The sequence below is a fragment of the Silene latifolia genome, chromosome 11 (genome assembly GCF_048544455.1).
Source record: "Silene latifolia isolate original U9 population chromosome 11, ASM4854445v1, whole genome shotgun sequence".
NCBI classification, from domain to species: domain Eukaryota; kingdom Viridiplantae; phylum Streptophyta; class Magnoliopsida; order Caryophyllales; family Caryophyllaceae; genus Silene; species Silene latifolia.
In genome coordinates, this window is record NC_133536.1 from 64,994,235 (window position 1) to 65,015,318 (window position 21,084).

A 21,084-nucleotide genomic window follows, 5' to 3' on the forward strand; every position below is an offset into this window, starting at 1 on the left:
TGGAATGGAGTTTGATAGTATAATAGTGTGGGGTTCCAAATCCATACTTGCCTAATCTTGTTTGGTTCACCATAAGTTATAGAAGGGGGGGAATGGAGTTTGAATCTAAGGTGGAAGGGTGGGTATGGGTTTCCAAGGGGTTGGGGGTAGAGTTAGAATCCATTGGGTATCTAACTCCATTCCAAACCACCACAACCAAACACTAGAATGGATTGAATCCATTCCAAAAGTTTCAACCAAACACCCCCTTAATAGTTTTGTCCTGAAGGGTGGGTATGTATGCTAAAAGTTGTAATGATAAAATGGTGGTGATGTACGTAACTTTGATTTCTAATATATAGAATTAACATTTCACCAAAAAAAAAAAAGAAATTGGTGAACTTTATAGCGTTTTGATGATCACCCAACATTTACGTATTATTGAGCTTTTTTAGTGACAAAATAAAATGATAATTTATTAGTTAAAATGCAAATATATAGGGATGCACGCTATTTATAGGATGTGAAAAAGGTTCAATTAAAAGTCACATTTTTTTTTGTTTTTTATTTCTCATTTACTTAATTTTAAAAAAAAAAAAGAGCTTCAAAGAATCAAAGTTGATAATCATATGATTTTTGAAAATAAAGAAAGAAAAACACAATTCACATCTGCAACATACATTTTGTGCAATATTTTTGTTACATAATTTGGTGTTCTTTGAAATTCCTATGCTAAAAATTAATGTAAGAAAGTTTATCCTCAATTGTTTCCCTTAACTATAATATTTTTGATATGGAGTTTTTTAATAATCTCACGTTTTTTATCAATATTTTTGTTAACGATGATGTTTTCATTTTTATTCGGTCATCGAGTATTCGCATAAATGTTTTATAACTTGTTTACATTGTTTCTCATGCTTAATATATGAGATATCTTCAGATATGGATTTCATGTACAAGAAAATGCATGTTGCAAAATACAAGTTGTGTTTCATGTAACCGGATGTTTGTACTAATTAATTAAGAGTCTTGATCTTTATCGTACTAGTTAGATGTATGATCATAGTTTTCAAGTATGATCTTGGTCCTTAAAGAATAAAATTATTTATCCTTATGTTTTAGTGTTCATATGTTATTTCAATAAAGTCGAGAATCACATGTTTTAAATTGTGAACTAAGTAAAAATAACTATAATATTCATATTCTTGTATGTATATCTAGTGCATCTGTCGAACACTTTAATCGAACATGGATATCACATAAACATGTAACTTCATTTAAAAAAATACATCTTAATTCAGGGGGCGTTTGGTTTATCTAAGGAAATGGGAATGAAATTAAGAAAGGGAAACAGAGGTAAAGGAATAAGGTTACCCCAAAACTACCTTATTGTTTGGTTAGTTTTTCTAAGGAAAGGAATGCCAAAAACCACCATTTCATACTCCACACCAAGCACCAGTAGCGCACAACCACAAACACCCGAGATGGCTTGTCGTTCACCATTAAAACTCGTCGTGGTACCACCCACCACACCATTACAACCCCACCCTTATTATAAACTTGATTTCATCATTTATTTACGTGCAGCCAAACATTAGTCATTTAACGTTTATCTTTTCAAAAAAATTTAGAGTTTAATTAAAAACAGGACAACTTCAAAGAATAAGACAAATAAGAAATAGAGGCTCATACCATAGGGGAAAAAACGAGGGAGTAATAAATTATACTCTCTTCACGCCACTTAAATTGTCACTTTAACTAGAAAATATATCTAAAAAATAATGACAACATGTCCTTGTTATCTTTTGAATTAGAGATACTTCATTATCCTTATTGTTGCGTTCCTACTTGTATTAGAGAGATAAGAAATGTAGGATAAGTTTTGCTTTTTTTATTTCACTAGGTATAGAAAATGCCCTATTTTCGAATAAATAAAATGGAAATCACGACTATATAAATGTGATAGTAGGATGATCTATGTAAAATAAAGCAATGTCTAGTCAAGATACCAGAGAATGGATAGATATGGGATAATGTGGTAAACAAATTTGTCTAGTGTTTGTATTTAGTTCATTATTTTTATATATAAATATATATATATATATATATATATATATATATATATATATATATATACAAATATATACAAATATGTTAAGTTCGTTAATGTTAAATATTTTGTCGAAATATGATTTTGTTAAACCCAACATGTGTATTCTCACTAATATCTTAAGTTTCACAATGCATATCATTTGCTTGGTTTATTTAATTAGTTTTATTACATTAGCGATAGTTTAAAATTAATTTTTTGTATGCTACAAGCCTACAATGAATATATCTTATCAAATCTAACAGTCATTGTTTATGCATTAGTTATGGATGACAAGCCAACTTCCCCTCTCAAAGGTGTAATTCGGGATATAAAGGGGCGATCATCTTTCTATAGACATGATTGGTTCGGAGCTTGCTGTGGTGCCAAGTATTTTCTTAATTACTTTATCTCCCACTACAAATAAGATTGAATTGTACATGTGATTTGACATTTGATTATGTTGTTTAATTCATAGGATTTTGGCTCCCACTACGTGTATATTTTTTGCATCCGCACTTCCAGTAATTGCATTCGGAGAACAATTAAGTAGAGATACAGGTTTGTCATCCAAGCAAACATTCGATTCATTTGTTTTTTTTACTAAGTTATAAAGGCTAGTCCCTCCAATTGAAATAAATTGTCCTGATTTGACTCGCGTGATCAAAATCTCATTACTTTAACTATTTCTCGCAATATAAAAAATTTTATAAAACGTTGATATAACATTTGGTTCTACATCATTTAAAAAATAGAATTAACTTTATCAAAATAGTATATATTGAGACATTATAATTGTTAGTTCTACCAGAAGTTACTAATAAAGTCAACTAAGGAGACTAATATTGGGTGGAGAAAATAAGATATACGAAAATAAAAATAAAAAAAGTGTTGAAGTGAGGAATATAGAATTGTGTTTTAAGGCAACATGAATTAAGAGGGTTTTCATATTGTGATGAGAAGGAATGCAACATGAATAGTTAAATGTGACGAGTTGGAGACCACTAGAAATTAAGAGGATAAAATTGATTAGATGAGAGGGAGTCATATTTTCGATTTTTCTTAACACCCTCCCTAAAACTCTTAATAACTTTTTAAAAATTTCATGAGCTTACGGTTTTTACAGTGAAAGCAAATCCTCTATGGATGAGGAGGTACTTGATTCTGGAATATTGTGCTAGGAAGCGTTGATACGTCTTGTTGGGTATATGCTGCGCCGGTGTCCATTGCTCACAATAATATGATATTATCTGCTTGGGGTCAAGCCCAAACGAATTTACTCTTTGCCTCATACTATTAGAGTTGATAGACAATTATAAAAATATTCCTTCATCTTTACACAATCAATATAAGACTTGAGTTTGCACTCTTACAATCTTCCCCTCAAACCAAAGACATCATCTTAACTCGAAGCTTGACCTGCACGGATAACTCTTAACACCTTGCAACTCCTATTTCAAGGCACGCCCTTAGTATCACTAGGGCTAAGCAAAAATATACAATAGATTTTTGTTATACGTATGTATACGATACGGTTTACGGTGTCAATTATATGGATTTCTTTATATCCGATTAGAATTTCCGTATATACGATAAGGTTTTAGCAAAATTTGAAACCGGATATACGGTTTCCGATAAAGTTCCTTTTTTAAACAAAAATATTAAAATAAAATTATCAAACCACGATACATCGATTATATATGTGACTTGGTCTTATTATTCTTGTACATTTTTAAGTTATTTACTCTTATACTATTTAATATTCTATTAAGTTATTAATAAAGATCATAAAATCACCAAAGCAAATAAAAATAAGACATAAAATTACATAAATTGAACTGTAAACGAAAACCGTATATACGGAAAATCCATCTAAGATAAGGATACTCAAAATTAAGATTTTGAGAAGCGGATATCCAATACGGTTTTGAAAATCGTATCGGATATACGGTTTTGAAGATCGTATCAAATATACGGTTTTGCTATCATCAAGTCTTGATATGTCCCCTCAAAAGACACATTATGTGGCCCTTCATAGACTTATGCTACACTAACGTACCATTCTCTTTTGTCTCCAAAATATCGTGGATTGGATCTGCATCCATTGCATCAACGCCATGTCAGACCGTCTTTGGACTTACCATGGACCTCTTTTATTACCGAAATTAAGACTCGGCACGCCACACGCCAAGAATAATTACGATCTTTTATTGGACAGCCTTGTCTCATCGCCAGTTGCCCAATGTCGCCTTTCGCGAACATAATAGCTCTCTCTCTCTCTCTCTCTCTCTCTCTCTCTCTCTCGAGATTTGAAGTTCTATAGTGTACGCCACCTTCAGGTCTTAGGCATGATGCTTTTTCTTGTGCTTACCCAAGTCAACCTTATTTGATACCATTTGTTGTCCGGACGTTAATATCCTCTTGTTAGGGCTTTGCTGGGCCAGTTTCCACGCTCAACAATAGTATGATATCGTCCGATTTGGACCAAGCCCTCACGGATTTACTCTTGGGCTCTTTTCCCCTTAAGTTGTAGCGTGAAGTCTTGAAAGCCCAATTTTCACAAAAGAGTTATGAACTTTATAAGCGTCTTCAGTAAAAAACTGTTAGTTAAATGGTTAGTTTTAGGTACGTAGGTAGGTAGTATAAGGCCACTGGTAAATCACACTTCTCACAAAGTGATAATCTCTTTAAATACGCTTTGTTCGTTTATGGAAATTCAGCTTGCTATAACAAATATCGATTGAGTGTTACTGTAACACCCCCATACACCAAGGTGCCTTACCAAGACCACCTAATGTACGAGAATGCTATCATCTCGGTTGCCCGAGGTAACGTATATCAAATAAACCATCAAAGAACGTACTTTAAGTAAATAGTTAAAGTGATTACATGCAATCCAAAACTGAAAGATACAAAACAACTGTTCCAAACCAAAATCCAACTGAATAAATAAAAAAGTCGTGACACAACAGCGGAAGACTTCTAGCTGACTCGTGGTGACTCATTCCTAGCTAACCCTCGCGCATCCAAGTCATACCTGCTCACCATCCCCGAATGGATCACCACAGTTTTTAAAACAATTAAACGAGGTCAGTTACTGTACAACGACATAAGATAATACAACAACAAGTACACAATCACAATCCTTCCACACCGTCACATCACCAATCATCTGGCTAGCCTGAAGATCTAGCCCTGCCAGTTACCAATCGCAACAAGTAATCCACACCACCAGTGGGAGACCGTAGCCTTGTCCACCAAAGGCCCGCTCATCTCCATCGAGCGAATAACCTATGTTCCTTAATGTGCAGATCCTCATTGTGACGGGAACCATAAGGGGCGAATTAAGGACGTGAAGCCACTCTTGAAAGTGACTCCACTCAGCCGAGGGCGCACCTCGCAAACCACAGACAATCAAAAATAACCACTTATAATATCAACAATACCAAAATCAATTACGATATAACCACATGCCAACAACCAACAACCATCTTAACATCATGTATACAATAACTGAGTAGGGAAACCCTACCTGGAATGCAATCACCAAAAATCAACACAAACAGCGGATCAAAAGCGTTCCTCTATGAAATCACCTCCTATCAACATATAATCATATAATTATAAACCATCATCAACAATACTACCAAACACCTCCAAATTACCCAATTAGGGTTTAACCAAAACCAACGAATTAACATAAAAACTGTACTAGGATCTTACCCACAATACGACGGTCTCAACGGTAAAAAGAACTCTACAATCCGATGACTCTAGCCCTTGGATTTGATAGCAATGCGAGAGAAGGATCTTACGTTTTTTGTTTTCTCTTATAAAGGTTTAAGAATAAGTAAAAAGTAAAAGAAACTGATGAAAAATACTTTATATATCATTTCATGCGTTGCTATCAAACCCGGCCAAAAACCCGTATAAACCAACTTACTCGATCGAGTAACTGAGGTCCTCGATCGAGTACCGCCTACTTGATCGAGTTGCCCTTTTTCGATCGAGTATCCATCAGGCAGAACACTGTCCAGAACGCAAAAATAACTTACTCGACATAGTAAGCCTTACTCGATAGAGTACCCAACAGCTCATAAATCTAAGGTATTACAGTCACAAAGCACTCTTAAGGCGCTTGTACAATGTACACCAAGATCCCCATGTCACTCTTAAAGAGACTTTAACAAATAAGTCATAGTGACCAATGCATTATGTTTTTCCTTGACATAAGAACGAGCTATAGTGGCTTGCTTCTTAATAAGCTAAGAAATAAAATACCCGCACTCGGTAAAAATGCTTTGGCCCGTTTTCAGGTTGCACATAGGACCCGTGTTTGACCCTTTACTTGAATTGACCTGATCTCATTTGATTTACCCTCAAATATTTATTGTCGCATACTAACCATTATTCTCTATAAATGACTTGACAACTACACACCCGAAAATGACTCGTTGTGACTCAACTTCTCGCAAATATAAAATGTCCGGAGCTAAATTGGCCCAACCTGCACCTGACTTGATTGATCGTTTGCCAGGTCTAGACCTACCAAGGAGAACAAACCACAATATAATTAAGCAGCGCAAGTGAGGACAATTTTCCAATTTGAGTTGTACCGACTTTAGAAGTTTTGTGAAAGTAAAAGAGGACTTATATAATCTTGATTTATCTTTGAAGTCGCTGTTGACAAGAGTAATGCATAGAAATACGAAACCCCTTCGATTTACCTTTAATCTAGACGTCAACTCGGCATTACAAGCTCTGATGTGAGGGGACTATCAGTGGTGAAAATACCAAAACTTTCATATACATAAGGATCTCTTTAATCATTGAGCTAAATAAGGAGCTTCTTATATAAAATCGATTTATAAAGTAAAAGACCAGTTTCATGCCAGAAAAATGAGAGGGGAGGGAGGGGAACCACAATGAAACAATGAAAATGAAACTTTTACCATTGAAGAGAAATAAGAAGTTTCATGTGACATGATGTATGTTGATGTGACACTGGAAAACGATGGTATGAAACAAGCCATTAATATTACCCTTAATGACATATTAGTCGTTCCTATTAATGCTTACCGCCATGGAATTGAACTTTTGTAGTTTATTAATTGTTGAAATACAAAGACTTTAAAATTTATATATAATGCTCTGAAAATGGAGTGAATTGGAAGAAAAATATGGAATACTTGTAAGAAGCTTATGCTAAATTTAGGGGGTTTTTGAAATTTTTCGTTTTAATGTTTTTTCTAATATACTACTTATCGAATTAGTGTTCATTTTAAACTATTTTTCATCAATGTCTCTGCGTCACCGATTTGAAGGTAAGTCGACTTTAATTCTAGGTAAAATTTTGAAAAAAAAAATCATAAATTGTAACACCCTCATTTATCCAAGAGCCTTTAGCAAGATCTTCCTAGATAAATAAAGGGGTTACCATCTCGGTTGCACAAGGTAGTACATAACAAAGCCAACAATAGAAGAGTACTTTAAACTTTATTATATCAATATAAGTAAACCGTCTTAAACTGTCTTACAAGCTTCAAAACTATAATCAAACGACTACTTATTATTATAACAGCGGAAGTTTTGGTAATAACTAAATGTAATTAAATCAACTAAGTAATCAAAGCTACTCGTTGCTACTCGGCCTCCTTTGTCACGCCCCAAGTCCTCCCCTGCCATCCCCAGTCACGTCACACAACTAAGCACCTGTAGGATTCATTGCTCACCATCTGCCGAAAATAATAAATGCATCACCGCAAAAGTTTATAAAAGATTTTACATACAAAGGCACACAAGTCAACCAATGGTTGAGTAGGGACTAATCCATACAATATAGGATATAGCACAAGAATAGACAACATAATCAATCTCATGAACAACAATAGATAGTCTCATTAAAACCATAATCAATCTCATCATAAAATATGATTCTCAAACCAACACGCTCCAATCTCCATTATAGTATCATCACACTCCAATATCCATCGTACCACTGCCTCAACTCTGAATGTGCACATCTCCCTAGTAACGAGCCTACTAGAGAATAGACTTTGAGGGATAACCATTAATCAACTGACACCAAAGAGATAATGGACACCCGTACCGCTCCCCAAAAGAGACACGGATCACAAATCCATGCATCCCCACTCCCGTAACCAACAATGCCTAACCACCAATACTTAACATAGTTGCAATTCACAATTACAGGACACAATTCACTACCTCAATTCAGTAGAACAATCAATACCACAGAAACATTACTAACTATAATACACATGCATAATTACCAAATACACATATAAGCAATAGTTGAGTAGGACGAATCCCTACCTTTTTAATAATCTCACGTGTCAAACACAAGCCAATTAATACTAATCCTCTACAAATTCGCTTCCTATACAATATAATTCATACAATTACTACATACTCTACTTAATTAATCAATAATAACTAGTTTCTCTAATTAAAAGTCGAGGGTTAGTCTTTACATCAATATGACAATATAAACTAGGCAATTAGTATATAATAATTGATTCACGTGAATAATTAGAGTACTTACAACATAAGTAATTGGAATGTAGACTTGCTAGAAAGAAAGCCCAAATTGATTGAACAATAGATCTTTTTTCTTTTCTTTCTAGATAATTATGAGGCTTTGTTTAAAACATGAAATAGAAGCAAAAGGGATCTTAGATATGATGATTATGAAGCATTTATAGTGTTTGGAGAGGCTTATACGAGCTTAGGAAAGAATATAATAAGAATAGAATAAGATTCTCGAAGTCGCGGAATAAGGAAAAACACGTGCTGCTGAAACCATGGGTTGCTCGATCTAGAAACCCCACCTTTCTCGATCGAGCATCCCTCTGCACGATCAAGTTGAGCCCTCCAGAACAACCAGAAACTTTTCTAACTTTCTTAACAACTTTTGACTTAACTTTTGGGGTTGCTCGATTTAACAACTACTCATGCACGATCGAGCACCCTCTAGAAATCACGGGTATTACACAAATACTAGAGTCGCTTCTTCAAGTAACAACTTTGATTTATAAGACAAGAAATTAGTAAGCTAATGTATAATGTAATACCCCATGAAATGTGATTATAGTTGTCCTACATGGAAAAAAATAAGGAGGTTGTGATATATTTATAAGAGATTTCACCCACCATTTAGTAACAAGGTCTTATCCTAAGGACAAAATAATGGGCTTAGAGGCGCACATCTCATCTTATTTGGGTGAGTTACGACAGTGCGTGACAGGTCGGGTCACTATAAATAACATTGAAGATATCATTATAACACACATTTGGACTGGTGTAGTTAGGCCCGAGCAGAATCGAATATCTGATTCGGTTTTGAAAATCGGATCAGATATCAATTTATAAAATCTGTTTTTTAGTACTCGCACATCTGATACGGATTTTCATATATATCGTTTCTGTATCCGAGTTTTATGTGTATCCCGAAAACCGTATGCACAGTATCCATTGTTAGTTCTAATTGTGTAATTTTATGTTTCTATTGTGATTCTATTTTTTTATTAAAATAAGGTAAAGAGTATTTAAAAGTACTCTTTCATTTCACTTTTATCGTCTCCTTTTTTTTATTTTGAAAAAGTTTTAGAAATAACAGTAAAATAACAACCCTACTGCTTTAATTAAAAATAAAAGGATAATGTGATTGTGAGAGTGGGAGTAGTTGTAGTTAAAAGATTAGGGACAATATTAGTAGTTTTTTATAAATTTATATTGTGAAAAATATGATCGTGATAGTAATAGACCCCAAATTCTCCCCGAGCATGACTTGGAACCGTAATTGACCCTAACCAACACAACACCACCGAAATATTTATTTTTGCAAACAGACCATAATCCCTTAAAATTTTTTATAATAATAGACCCCAAATGACCAAAACCCTAAATGGCTCGACCCAATCTAACCTGAATTATTGCAAAACCAAAAATGACCCGATCCGTACCCGAGCAGGATGACCCGTTTTCCAGGTCTACGTAACTGTGTAACTATAATAGGCATCAACATCTATCCTCGTTTTAACAAATGTGAAATTAAAATGTGATTTGGAATTGTGATTAGATGGAAGTTTGAGCACGGTGGAGACACTTACATCGACCGCCATATGTGGAATCATTCAATCAATAGTCGGTGGGCAACCGCTGCTGATTTTAGGAGTGGCAGAACCAACAATTATAATGTATACTTACTTATATAATATTTCAAAAAAAGTTGACAATTTGGGGAAGGAACTTTTCTTAGCATGGGCAGGATGGTTAGTTTTAAACTTATATATTGCAATGTCATTTGAATGACAATGATACAGTATTATCTAACTAAAAATATGTTCTTATACCGGTTTATTTTGTTCTTACTAGGGTATGCCTATGGACGGCTCTCTTTCTTTTCCTTCTTGCGATATTCAATGCTTGTAATGTTATATGTAGATTTACGAGGCTTGCTGGAGAACTATTTGGCATGTTGATTTCTGTACTTTTTATGCAAGAGGCTATTAAGGTATGTTTTGTGTGTTTGATATGATACGTGATTGTTGAACAAAGTTTTAAAAATAGGTTCATGTAAAAGGTTTTTCAGCTTACACTACTGCTGTATTTTTAATGAACTCTGCATATATGTGAGAGGTTAGTACCGTGACTCGATACTACTCAGTGACATCCTCTCACTTCCATACAATAAATATCCAATCATGGGTCTGTATATTACTAATTACATCATAATTGGAGCAAAGTGCAATTAACACATATGTAAACCGTTCTCACTTATTTTTCTGTATGGGTACTTTAATATCAAAGTTATAACACTCGGCAAAAGCTAGACTAGGCTTTTATTGCCTATTGAAAAAAAAAGATTAAGTCTCTTATAAAACCATTCTATAGTGAAATAAAACATTGTAAATCTCTTTACAATATACGCCCTTCTCACCCAAATATAGTAGTAGATGAAAGTTAAACTAGTGGGGATTATTATGTAGAATAACATATGGTTTTAACAAAAATAGTTATGTAAAATTGTTCTACACAAAAATTCTTGTAAAAAAATGGCGTGATGAATCATTTCATTGTCCAAACCACAAATTAAAATCTACCCGATATGTATTGTATTGTGCAAGTGTATTTATAACAGAGGAAGCTAATGCAAGATATCACGGTATGTCATGACCAACATAAAAAATGGCACAGAATGATCCAAGATTACAGAGTCAAATCGTCGAACCACGTCAGTCAGATAGGGCCTATGAAGATCCCGATATTTTTCTCCCTTTTTTTTAAAATAAAACTCTTTATGGTCTAGTTTTTTTTGGTACATTGGTCTAGGTTTTTTTTAGGTAAATGATAAAATAGTCTAAATAGTTATGCAACCATGAACGCGACCAATAACACGATTTAAAATCCTCTTACATACCACATTCCCATAGTACAGTTGCACAATTGGCGACCACTACCATGATCCAATTTAAAACTTCATAATGTAGTGAATTACTACTCCACATTATTCACTAATTCATATTAATTTCTGACGAACAGGGTGTGATTGAAGAATTTCATGCACCTCACGGAGAAAACCATACAAAAGAACAAGAAGAATCCCAATGGAATTACATAAATGGTTTACTAGCAGTCGTCTTTTCTTTTGGGGTACTATTTACTTCTTTGAAATGCATCTCAGCAAGATCATGGCAGTATGGAACTGGTATGTTAAATTTTTTTGTCACATGTCTTACAAATTATCACATGGAACGTTTGGTTTCTTTTACGCAAAGGGACCTATTAAAGCATCTTAATTGCTAACAGGATTCGAGTGAAGGTCATGACTCATGATTGCCATTGCGCATGATTTTGCTAGCTAAGCTAACAGACATATAGTTTGTAATTCCAGGATGGTTGCGAAGTTTTATTGCAGATTATGGGGTTCCCATTTTAGTAATCCTGTGGACAGCGCTGTCTTATGCCACCCCCAACAAACTACCACCTGGAGTACCAAGGAGGCTTGATGTTCCATCCCCTTGGGATCCTGCATCTCTATCCCATTGGACAGTTTTCAAGGTTTGTATCGTCGTACAAGCGTTCTCCTCTATATTGAGCCATAACCTATGTTAAACAAAGTCTGCTGTAAGTTTGTAATGTCAAATTCAACTAATTTGTGAAAAAAGAATAGAGGCTTTTAAATGAAGTGTTGTGCCGTGTTGACTCATGGTACCTACGACGGATGTACGTTATATGAAAATTAATTTATGTTATGTGCATTTAGGCCATCTTTTGTGCTTCAATATTTTTCCTTAATATTTCTAAAATAATTAATTAGACCCGGAAACAAAATTTTATGGGTATGTTGCTCCGTTGCATATAGCTAAAAAGAACTATTGAGTTAACAATAGAAGTCATCTGAAAGAATTTCTTGTGATTTCATAAGACAGTACTATAACAAGTGTATTATATTTCGGTTTCAACATTATAATCGGTCTTCCACCGGTTGATACACGAGGTCAACGATGGTGTGACAACCTTTTCAAGGTCTATATAAAACAATTTTGTTTAAATATATTGACTGAATGGAGAAAGCCTTCCAATCCCATGAAAATAAAATGCCTTGAGTACAACCCTAGATGAAATTTTGATCTTGAACATGTTTTATACTTGGAAACTAATTTACAAATTTTGATTATTTTGAATTGCAGGATTTGTTCAAGGTTCCAGTTTTGTACATCTTAGCGGCATCTATACCTGCGCTAATGATAGCTGGACTATATTTCTTTGATCATAGTGTTGCGTCACAGATGGCTCAACAGCAGGAGTTTAATCTTAAGAAACCTTCTGCTTTTCACTATGATCTCTTCTTACTTGGATTCATGGTAAGTAAATTTGTTAGCACTTAGTAATTTATTTCTTAAATACAGGATAATTACTGATCTGGTCCTTTGGTTGTATTTTATTTTGCTAGACTTTGATTTGTGGGTGTTTTGGACTGCCTCCGTGTAATGGTGTCCTACCTCAAGCTCCTATGCACACCAAGAGTCTTGCAGTTCTTAAGCGACAAGTAGGTTGAGTATTGCATTTACTGACTGTTACATCACAGTATATAAGACATATATATATATATATATATATATATATATATATATATATATATATATATATATATATATATATATATATATATATATATATATATATATATATATATATCGAATCGAGGTTGAAATGTTGTGGATGCGCCACGTGGCGTTTCAACCTTAATTATAGTCATTAATTTCAACTAATCAATAAGTATGAACATAATAAATACGTACTGCATAAATCTCAGCAAAGTATTAATTATAGTTTAATAAATGTTACTGTATTTACTAATTACATTAAATAACTACGGTAATTTGATTATAAATTTATTAAAAAAATATTTTCATAAATATTCTAAAACGTAAATCATTACGTTTATCACGAATATTGCTTTCACTTAAGTATAATTTCCGTTATATTAATTGAAATATTTTTGTATGTATTGGTACTTCAAGTGAGTATTTCACAATGTTTTACATTCAAGTAAAAAAAAATATTTTGAGAATGTTATAAAACTTACACCATTAGATCCATCGAGCAGACAAGCAGAATATATTCATAAAAGTCGTTGTATTTGTAAAAAAAAATTAAAGATAACTACTAAGAGAACATTTTTTATAATATATGAATGAGCAAATTATATATATTGTGACAAATTAAATACATATAAGATTTTATGGGGGTTTAAAAAGTGTGACGATGAGCATGTATGTACACAGTGATAGAGGGTGCATTTTAATTAAATATTTTATATGTTGTATTTTAAAATGCTTTGATATTAAACCTCAAAAAAGTATACTTGATAAAGTTCAATCTATTTTATTTATAAGTAAAATCTTAAACATCATTTTATATAGTTGTGCCAAAAAAATAAAACTTGCAAATTTCTTATGAATATGTTTGACACATAGCATATGTAACTTTGTAAGGACACAACTAAAACATCCGAATAAGTTGAGTTTGGACCCTATATATTTGATACATAAGCATCATATGTTATACATAAAAAAAGTTCATAAATTATACTCACATCCTCTTGAACAACTATTAATTGATTTGGAAAATAATAAATTGATTTAAGAACTTAATGCTGATTGTTGCATTGTTCGAATAAATTTTATTTTAATTAATATGATATTACATATTCTTTAAATCTATACCATATATATGGCAAAGGGTAAAAGAAATTCGAAATAATGAAAAACACTGAAAAAACTTTATGTGACATGTATGTTTTTAACAATAACAATTTTTGTCGCTAAAGTTTATGTACATCCTATATCAAAATACATATAACGAGGTCAAGTGCGTATAGACAATATAGTAACGAGAATGTATGTGTCATATGGCATGACATCTATATTATTTTTCACTACAAAAATAATGATATTAGACATGTGCGTGATAAAATACATGAGAAAAGGAGAAAAGATGCTTCTTTTTCTTAATTATTATCCTCAAATAATTGTTGTATACTTATTTATAAAACATTGATCATGCATAATTAACTATGATGTATTACATATAATTAAAATTATATCTATTTTATTTGAAAATTTTGAAGTTAAGCCTACAGAACTAATATTTGAAAATAGATTAATCTATTCCCATTTATAACGAAAAATATTATATGTCATATATCAATTATAATATTTTTATTCAATTATAATAATAAATTATTCAGACAGACCGCGCGAGCGCGGGATACTATCTAGTATATATATAAAACTGCGTTGAAGCGTTGTGGTTGCGCCACGTGTCAATGCTGCCTTAAATACAAATATTAATTATAGCTCGACATTAAATAGAAACATAATAAATGCTACATAAATCTCAGCAAAGTATTAATTAAAGTTTAATAAATATATTATAAAATCACATATAACAAGTACGGTGATTTAATTTTAAATTTATATAAAAAAAATTTAATAAAAATTCTAAAATGTAAATCATTAGCTTTATTGCGAAAAATGTTTTAAATTGAGTATACTTTTCATTATATTCATTGAAATATTTTGATATGTATAGATGATTAAAGTGAGTGTCTCACAATGCGTTACATTTACTTAAAGAAAAACATTTTGAGAAAGTTATAATACTTAGACCATTAAATCCATCAAGAAAAATATATTTGGAAAAGTCATTATATTTATTAAAAATAAAACTTAAAAGATAACTACTAATAGCTAAGTTTTTATGATGTGCTAACGAAAAAATTATATTGGACAAATTCAATACATTTGCGATTTTAGAGGTTTTAAATAATGTGATAACGAGTGGAGATTTGTACTTGTATGATGGTTTTTTGGACTTTTTCGAGTAGGTTAAGATGAGATTTTCAGGCGACTTAATACCTATCGTAGAAAAAAGTTAATACTTTGGTTGATTGCTAATTATTAATTATGTTGGTACTGATTATGAAAAAGGGTCCTTATATTGGTATTGTTTATCAATTAACCCTATTTTATATGTAGTTGTTTAAAAAAAATGGTGCAAATTTTTATAAATATGCTATTTGACACATAGGATATGCAAGACATGTACAACCAAAAGATTCGAATAAGTTGAGCTTTGACCCTATATGTTTGATACATAAACATCACATGTTATACATTAAAAATTGAAAAATGCATTAAATTATATTCACATCGCTTTGAACAAATATTAATTGATTTTGAACATAGTGTATCGTGAAACGATCTAACTTAAGAACTTTATGTTGATTGTTGCATTATTCGAATACATTTATTTTAATCGATATGATATTTGATAAGTCACAAAATTATTTATATAATAACGTTTATCATGAATAGCTAACTATCACTTATTAGTTATAATTAATACGGTATGTATTTTATTTTAAAACATTGAAGTTTAAACTTAAGAAAATACGAGTTGAGAAAGTTAATTTATTTTTATTTATAAGTAAATATATTAAATGTCATATATGAATTATATTATTTTTATTCAATTACAGTAATAAAATTTTCAAACAAGCCGCGTGAAGCGCGGGATACGACCTCATAGATATATATTAGTAAATCTTTTTGTTTTATATTTTATCATAATCGGAATTCATTGATTAGTGAGTCCCCGACGTCAGTGAAAATGAAAATGCATATATATCTCTCACACATTATATTTTTTGAGTCAAATATTTGAACTAAAACAGTTGATGCGAGAAAAGATGGTGAACAAAGCTAAAGAATGCATACAGCAGAACGCAAGCCATATGGAAATATATCAAAAGTTACAGGATACATTTATGGAAATTGACCCTTTTCCTAATGTAAGTCTTACAAGTAATTAATAAGGAATCTTTCAGAACCTGACTTTAATTAAAATTTGGCTTTCTTTTACAAATTAACAAACTATGAAAAGTAAGGGTCTTTTTTCAGGAGGTTTCTGTGATGAGAGAGCTAAGGGGATTGAAAGAGGCCTTGACAAATCATGGAGGGGATGTCAAGAAATTTGATCCTACAAAACACATTGATGCTCACTTACCCATCCGAGTTAGCGAGCAAAGATGGAGCAATTTGATCCAGTCTTTATTTGTAGCATTAGCGGTTGGAGCTATTCCCATTATAAAAACAATCCCTACCTCGGTTCTTTGGGGGTACTTTGCATTCATGTCCATTGATAGCCTTCCCGGAAATCAGTTTTGGGAAAGACTTTTACTGCTATTTGTAGCCCCTAGTAGGAGATATAAGTAAGTAATCCTTTTTCCAGGCTTTCAACCATTATTACTTTGATTTATCCAGTAATCTTGAGTACCCGTGTATGATATTATTATGATTTGTGAATGTCACTCCTTAGATGCAATTTTGATTATGGGTCATCTTGAACAATCTCGTTTTATTGTATATAACACAAGGGCAAGGTTACTCGTTACGTAAATCCAAATACCCTTACCATTTAAAGTAATGTTATCATTTTTTTGTGCTTTACTTCAAATTATGTGGTGGCAGAGTTTTGGAAGGGGACCATGCTTCATTTGTGGAGTCAGTGCCATTCAAGTATATTGCAGCATTTACAGCATTTCAGTTAGCATACTTCTTGTTCTGCTTTGGAATAACATGGATACCTATTGTTGGGATTTTGTTCCCATTACCATTCTTCTTTCTCATACCTATTAGAGAATACTTGCTTCCCAAGGTTTTTCCAAGTGAATATCTTCAGGAACTAGATGCTGCTGAATATGAAGAAGTTGTCGGGGTTTCACGCCGCGTAAAGACTATGTCTTGTAACTCTCGAGCTGTATCTATAAAGGTATAAAATATGTATCCGATCTTTAGGATCCCGACACTTCTCTTATACAAACTTAGAGATAAACTCTCTTGGCTACAGCTAATAAAACTTTGGTGTATGAAACATATAATGTGATATATAACAGTGTTAAACTTCACGGATAAATATTTCACTTTCAAATATCTAAAATATATATAGGACTTATAAAAAGATTTTTCTTTGGATGTATGCTCCCGAACTCGTATATTTGTTTTTTTATTCAAACACTTGTATATATATCCCCACGCGAGTGATACTAAAATTACCAAGTTAAAATAGGTTCATTAAATATTTTCCTTGTCGGGATGATCTAAACATTGATTTCAATAATGTGCAGGATTGTTTAGCTGAATACCAAGACATGGTCTGCTCTCCGAGGATTGACTTACCACTAATGGTTTGTTACTAATCTGAATTCCTCATCTTTAGTGATGATTGTCAAATGCTTATCTCACATATTTGATCAAGTCCCTCTATGATTATGTCTAACCTAACTTACACTTATATTATGATCATTTCCATACACACTTACCAAATCGTATCTCCGTGTGTTAGTCTTCTGGTCATTCTGATAGTTTACCATCAGTATGATTATAATAGAAATGTTATGTTGTTTATCTCATCATAGATCCTCGTATAAGTCCATCTGATTTAGTGTGTCTTAGGGCTTGGTAGGACCACAACGTTACTAAAGCTCTCACTCTTGACACTTAACATTGTGGCATCCTCAATCTTAGCTTAGAGATGGGTTTTGGCCCAAACCATAAAGTATATATAGTTCTGTTTCATACGGTTTCATATCAGGTATGTGTATTTGAGTAAATAAAAGAATTCATTGCAATAACATCACCGAATATTGTAATACAGGAGACAGACCCTACCGACACGAGCAGCGATGATGGAGATAGAGCAAGGTATGATGGGGAAGTTTTCGATGAGATGACTACGCGCAGAGGTGAATTGAAGCATAGAAGTCTGAGCTCCCAGAGACATCCTCAATCCAATGTAACCTGCTACTTCATGTTAACTTAACCGCATTTACAAAAACATATAACATGTCCTTATTCTCATTTCAAATTTTATTTCCAAATTATTTTATGTAAATTTCATCATTCTTATGGTTGATTTTTCTGCGTGTCATCCCATTTCAGGTCCACTCAGAGGATCCATTTTTCTAATATTATCGGAAACTTTCGAGTTGGGAGAGATAGTTCTGTGACAACTTGGATGTGCTTTGGTGACAAGAAAGCCACGAGTTACCAACTTTTTTGTTATTCAAAACTAATACTTCATGAATTTCTTATAGAAACAAATAACATAAGATTTTTTTTTAAACCATAATCAGTAATCACCGCAAAAAGAAACCAAACCTATAAAAAGTTTCTTTGTTCTCGTTGTGTTTATAAACTGACACCATGACCACTTTGATGAGTTGAGGATAAGAAAACCATTTGTGTATTTGGACAATATCGTGAGAATAAGATGATGTTCTCATTGTATAACATTAGGGTTTTGTTTAAGAACATACTTGTCAAAGCTATAGTTTTCATATTTTTTATACTGTTATACATCAAATGTACAAATGATGGTAAGACTGGGGTGAGATAAATCATATATCCTGTTTTATAAAATCTCATTTCTTAGTATCCGTATCCAATACGGATTTCAGTATACACGGTTTTTGTATATCGAAAAACCATATATATGGTATTCGGTTTTCAGTGTCACTTGTGTATTTTTTTCGTTTCTTTTCGTGATTCCATACTTTTTTATTTTATAATTTAAAGAGTATTCACAAGAACGTACGCAATATAAGAGTATATGACTTAAAAAAATATAAGAGTAATAAGACTAGGTCATTAAGATATACAATAATTTGTGGCTATCTTTTTGACAATTGAGTACTCCTTAAAATAACACATGTTCTGCGATAAAATAGCACAGGTTCTTCGATGAAATAGCACAAAAAAAAAACACACCACCTTTGCGCAAAAAAAAAGAAAAAAAAAATCCAGCAGGGGTGGTGTGATTTTTTTGTACTATTTCATCAAAGAACTTGTGCTATTGTATGAAGAACATGTGCTATTTCAAGCAAAAAATCACACCACTCTTGCGCTAAAAAAAATGTAATTATTTTTTTTTCGCCAGCGGTGGTGTGATTTTTTTGTGCTATTTCATCGAAGAACCTGTGCTATTATATTGAAGACCTGTGCTACTTCAAGTAGTCTTCAATCCTCAAATATTTAAGTGTCCTCAGCAGATCCCACCTCTATATATATTATATTGATGTTGTTCATATTTACGCATTTTTAGCCTCATAAGTAGCCTCGTTTCGCATGTTTTTTGTTCCAATTATGGTTGTTTCTTGTGTCTCTAGCTTCTTATTTGCTATTCTATGAGATTTTGTGCAATTCGTAGGAAAATAGCGGAAATCATGAATTAAAGGAGCAATTTGGAGCTAAATGGATGTTCATAGCGATCAAGCATGAAGTAGGGATCAAAGCCAAAGACCTGTAGGTCAATAAACAAGATTTTGGGCAATAAGGAGCCAACCCCCATGACCCAGGAGGAGCTCTCACGAGTCTTGGGGCTGCCAAGCCAAGAAAGACCCTATTACACGTAGAGCTCGAGCAACCAGAGCCACAGCTCTAGCGACCCAGGCCAAAGCTTGAGCGACCTCAAGGCCAGGGTAGGTCAAACAAGCTAGAGCCCGTTCGAGCCAACCACTAGGTCGAGTGAGGCGACGGTTATTTTCTTTGAGCCGAAACTTCACTTAGGCTTTAATTAACCCTAAAATCGTATTAGTATAAATACCTTCTTGTAATCTAATAGAGAGAGGAGACTAATTATCTACCTAAGGCACTAGATTTAGCCTACTAATTAGTTTAATTAGCTTAATATTTCCTTAATCATTCCATAATTAGTCTTAGATCTACTCTTGTGCTTGGATATTTCTTGGGTTTTTATTGAAGAAGGTGAAAATTCTTCATTTCCTCTAATCAATGATTTCTTTTATTTTGCTCTTCCATTATTGTTCATCTCTTGAGTTGGTATAATTACTTAATATCTACTTAATCCTTAGTTGATCCTTTGTTAATTACTTTGGTTAATCATCATGTTTAGCCTTGTTATGATGTATGACAATATTATTGACATGATAATCATGATGAGTAGTGAGTAGTCTCTTAGTTACGGTCAATGAGGGATTAAAGGATGATTAAAGGATAGATCTATGCTTAATGAGTCTAATAATTGATTAAAAGTTGTGGTTTCAACTAGTGCATCTTAAGTGTTTGATGAAATGCTTTTTTGACAAACTTGTATGATTATTTATATATTCGACACTCTTATAAGACTTAGAGCCTTAGGAGTTGTTTGACCATGCACTATATGTTGGTGGGTAGAATGGGTGTACGCGAGTGCTAACCCGACTCGACCTAGGTAGGGCCGTAAGATCGAGAGCCTCGGTCCATAGTCCGACTACAACCTTGACTCAACCTAGACTCATTCATGTGGATTTCCCTTTGATTACCCTTGTGAAATGATCACACTCTAGTGTTTTCTCTATATTGTTTACACCCCTTACTTTCCATACTTGCTTCAGTTTTCATTAGTTTACATTTTATTGTTGTTTC

General features: G+C 32.9%; 1 protein-coding gene across 1 annotated transcript; it reads left to right on the forward strand.

The window, feature by feature from the left end:
* The first annotated feature begins 556 nt into the window (after nt 1-556).
* Nucleotides 557-19,174, forward strand: LOC141614900 (putative boron transporter 7). Its single transcript, XM_074433585.1, has 15 exons — nt 557-723; nt 2,353-2,458; nt 2,547-2,629; nt 10,170-10,362; nt 10,466-10,604; nt 11,633-11,798; nt 11,985-12,151; nt 12,784-12,957; nt 13,047-13,142; nt 16,335-16,451; nt 16,561-16,871; nt 17,131-17,431; nt 17,787-17,846; nt 18,317-18,454; nt 18,601-19,174. Exons 2-15 carry the CDS (start codon nt 2,355-2,357, stop codon nt 18,625-18,627), a joined length of 2,076 nt encoding a protein of 691 aa, XP_074289686.1. The 5' UTR covers nt 557-723; nt 2,353-2,354; the 3' UTR covers nt 18,628-19,174.
* The last annotated feature ends 1,910 nt before the right edge of the window (nt 19,175-21,084 follow it).

Coding starts and splice junctions, on each gene's coding strand:
- LOC141614900 (XM_074433585.1), top strand. CDS start 2,355: ATGGATGACAAGCCAACTTCCCCTCTCAAAGGTGTAATTCGGGATATA. Junction 12,152..12,783: donor CCCATTGGACAGTTTTCAAG/GTTTGTATCGTC, acceptor TTTGAATTGCAG/GATTTGTTCAAGGTTCCAGT. Junction 12,958..13,046: donor TCTTCTTACTTGGATTCATG/GTAAGTAAATTT, acceptor TTATTTTGCTAG/ACTTTGATTTGTGGGTGTTT.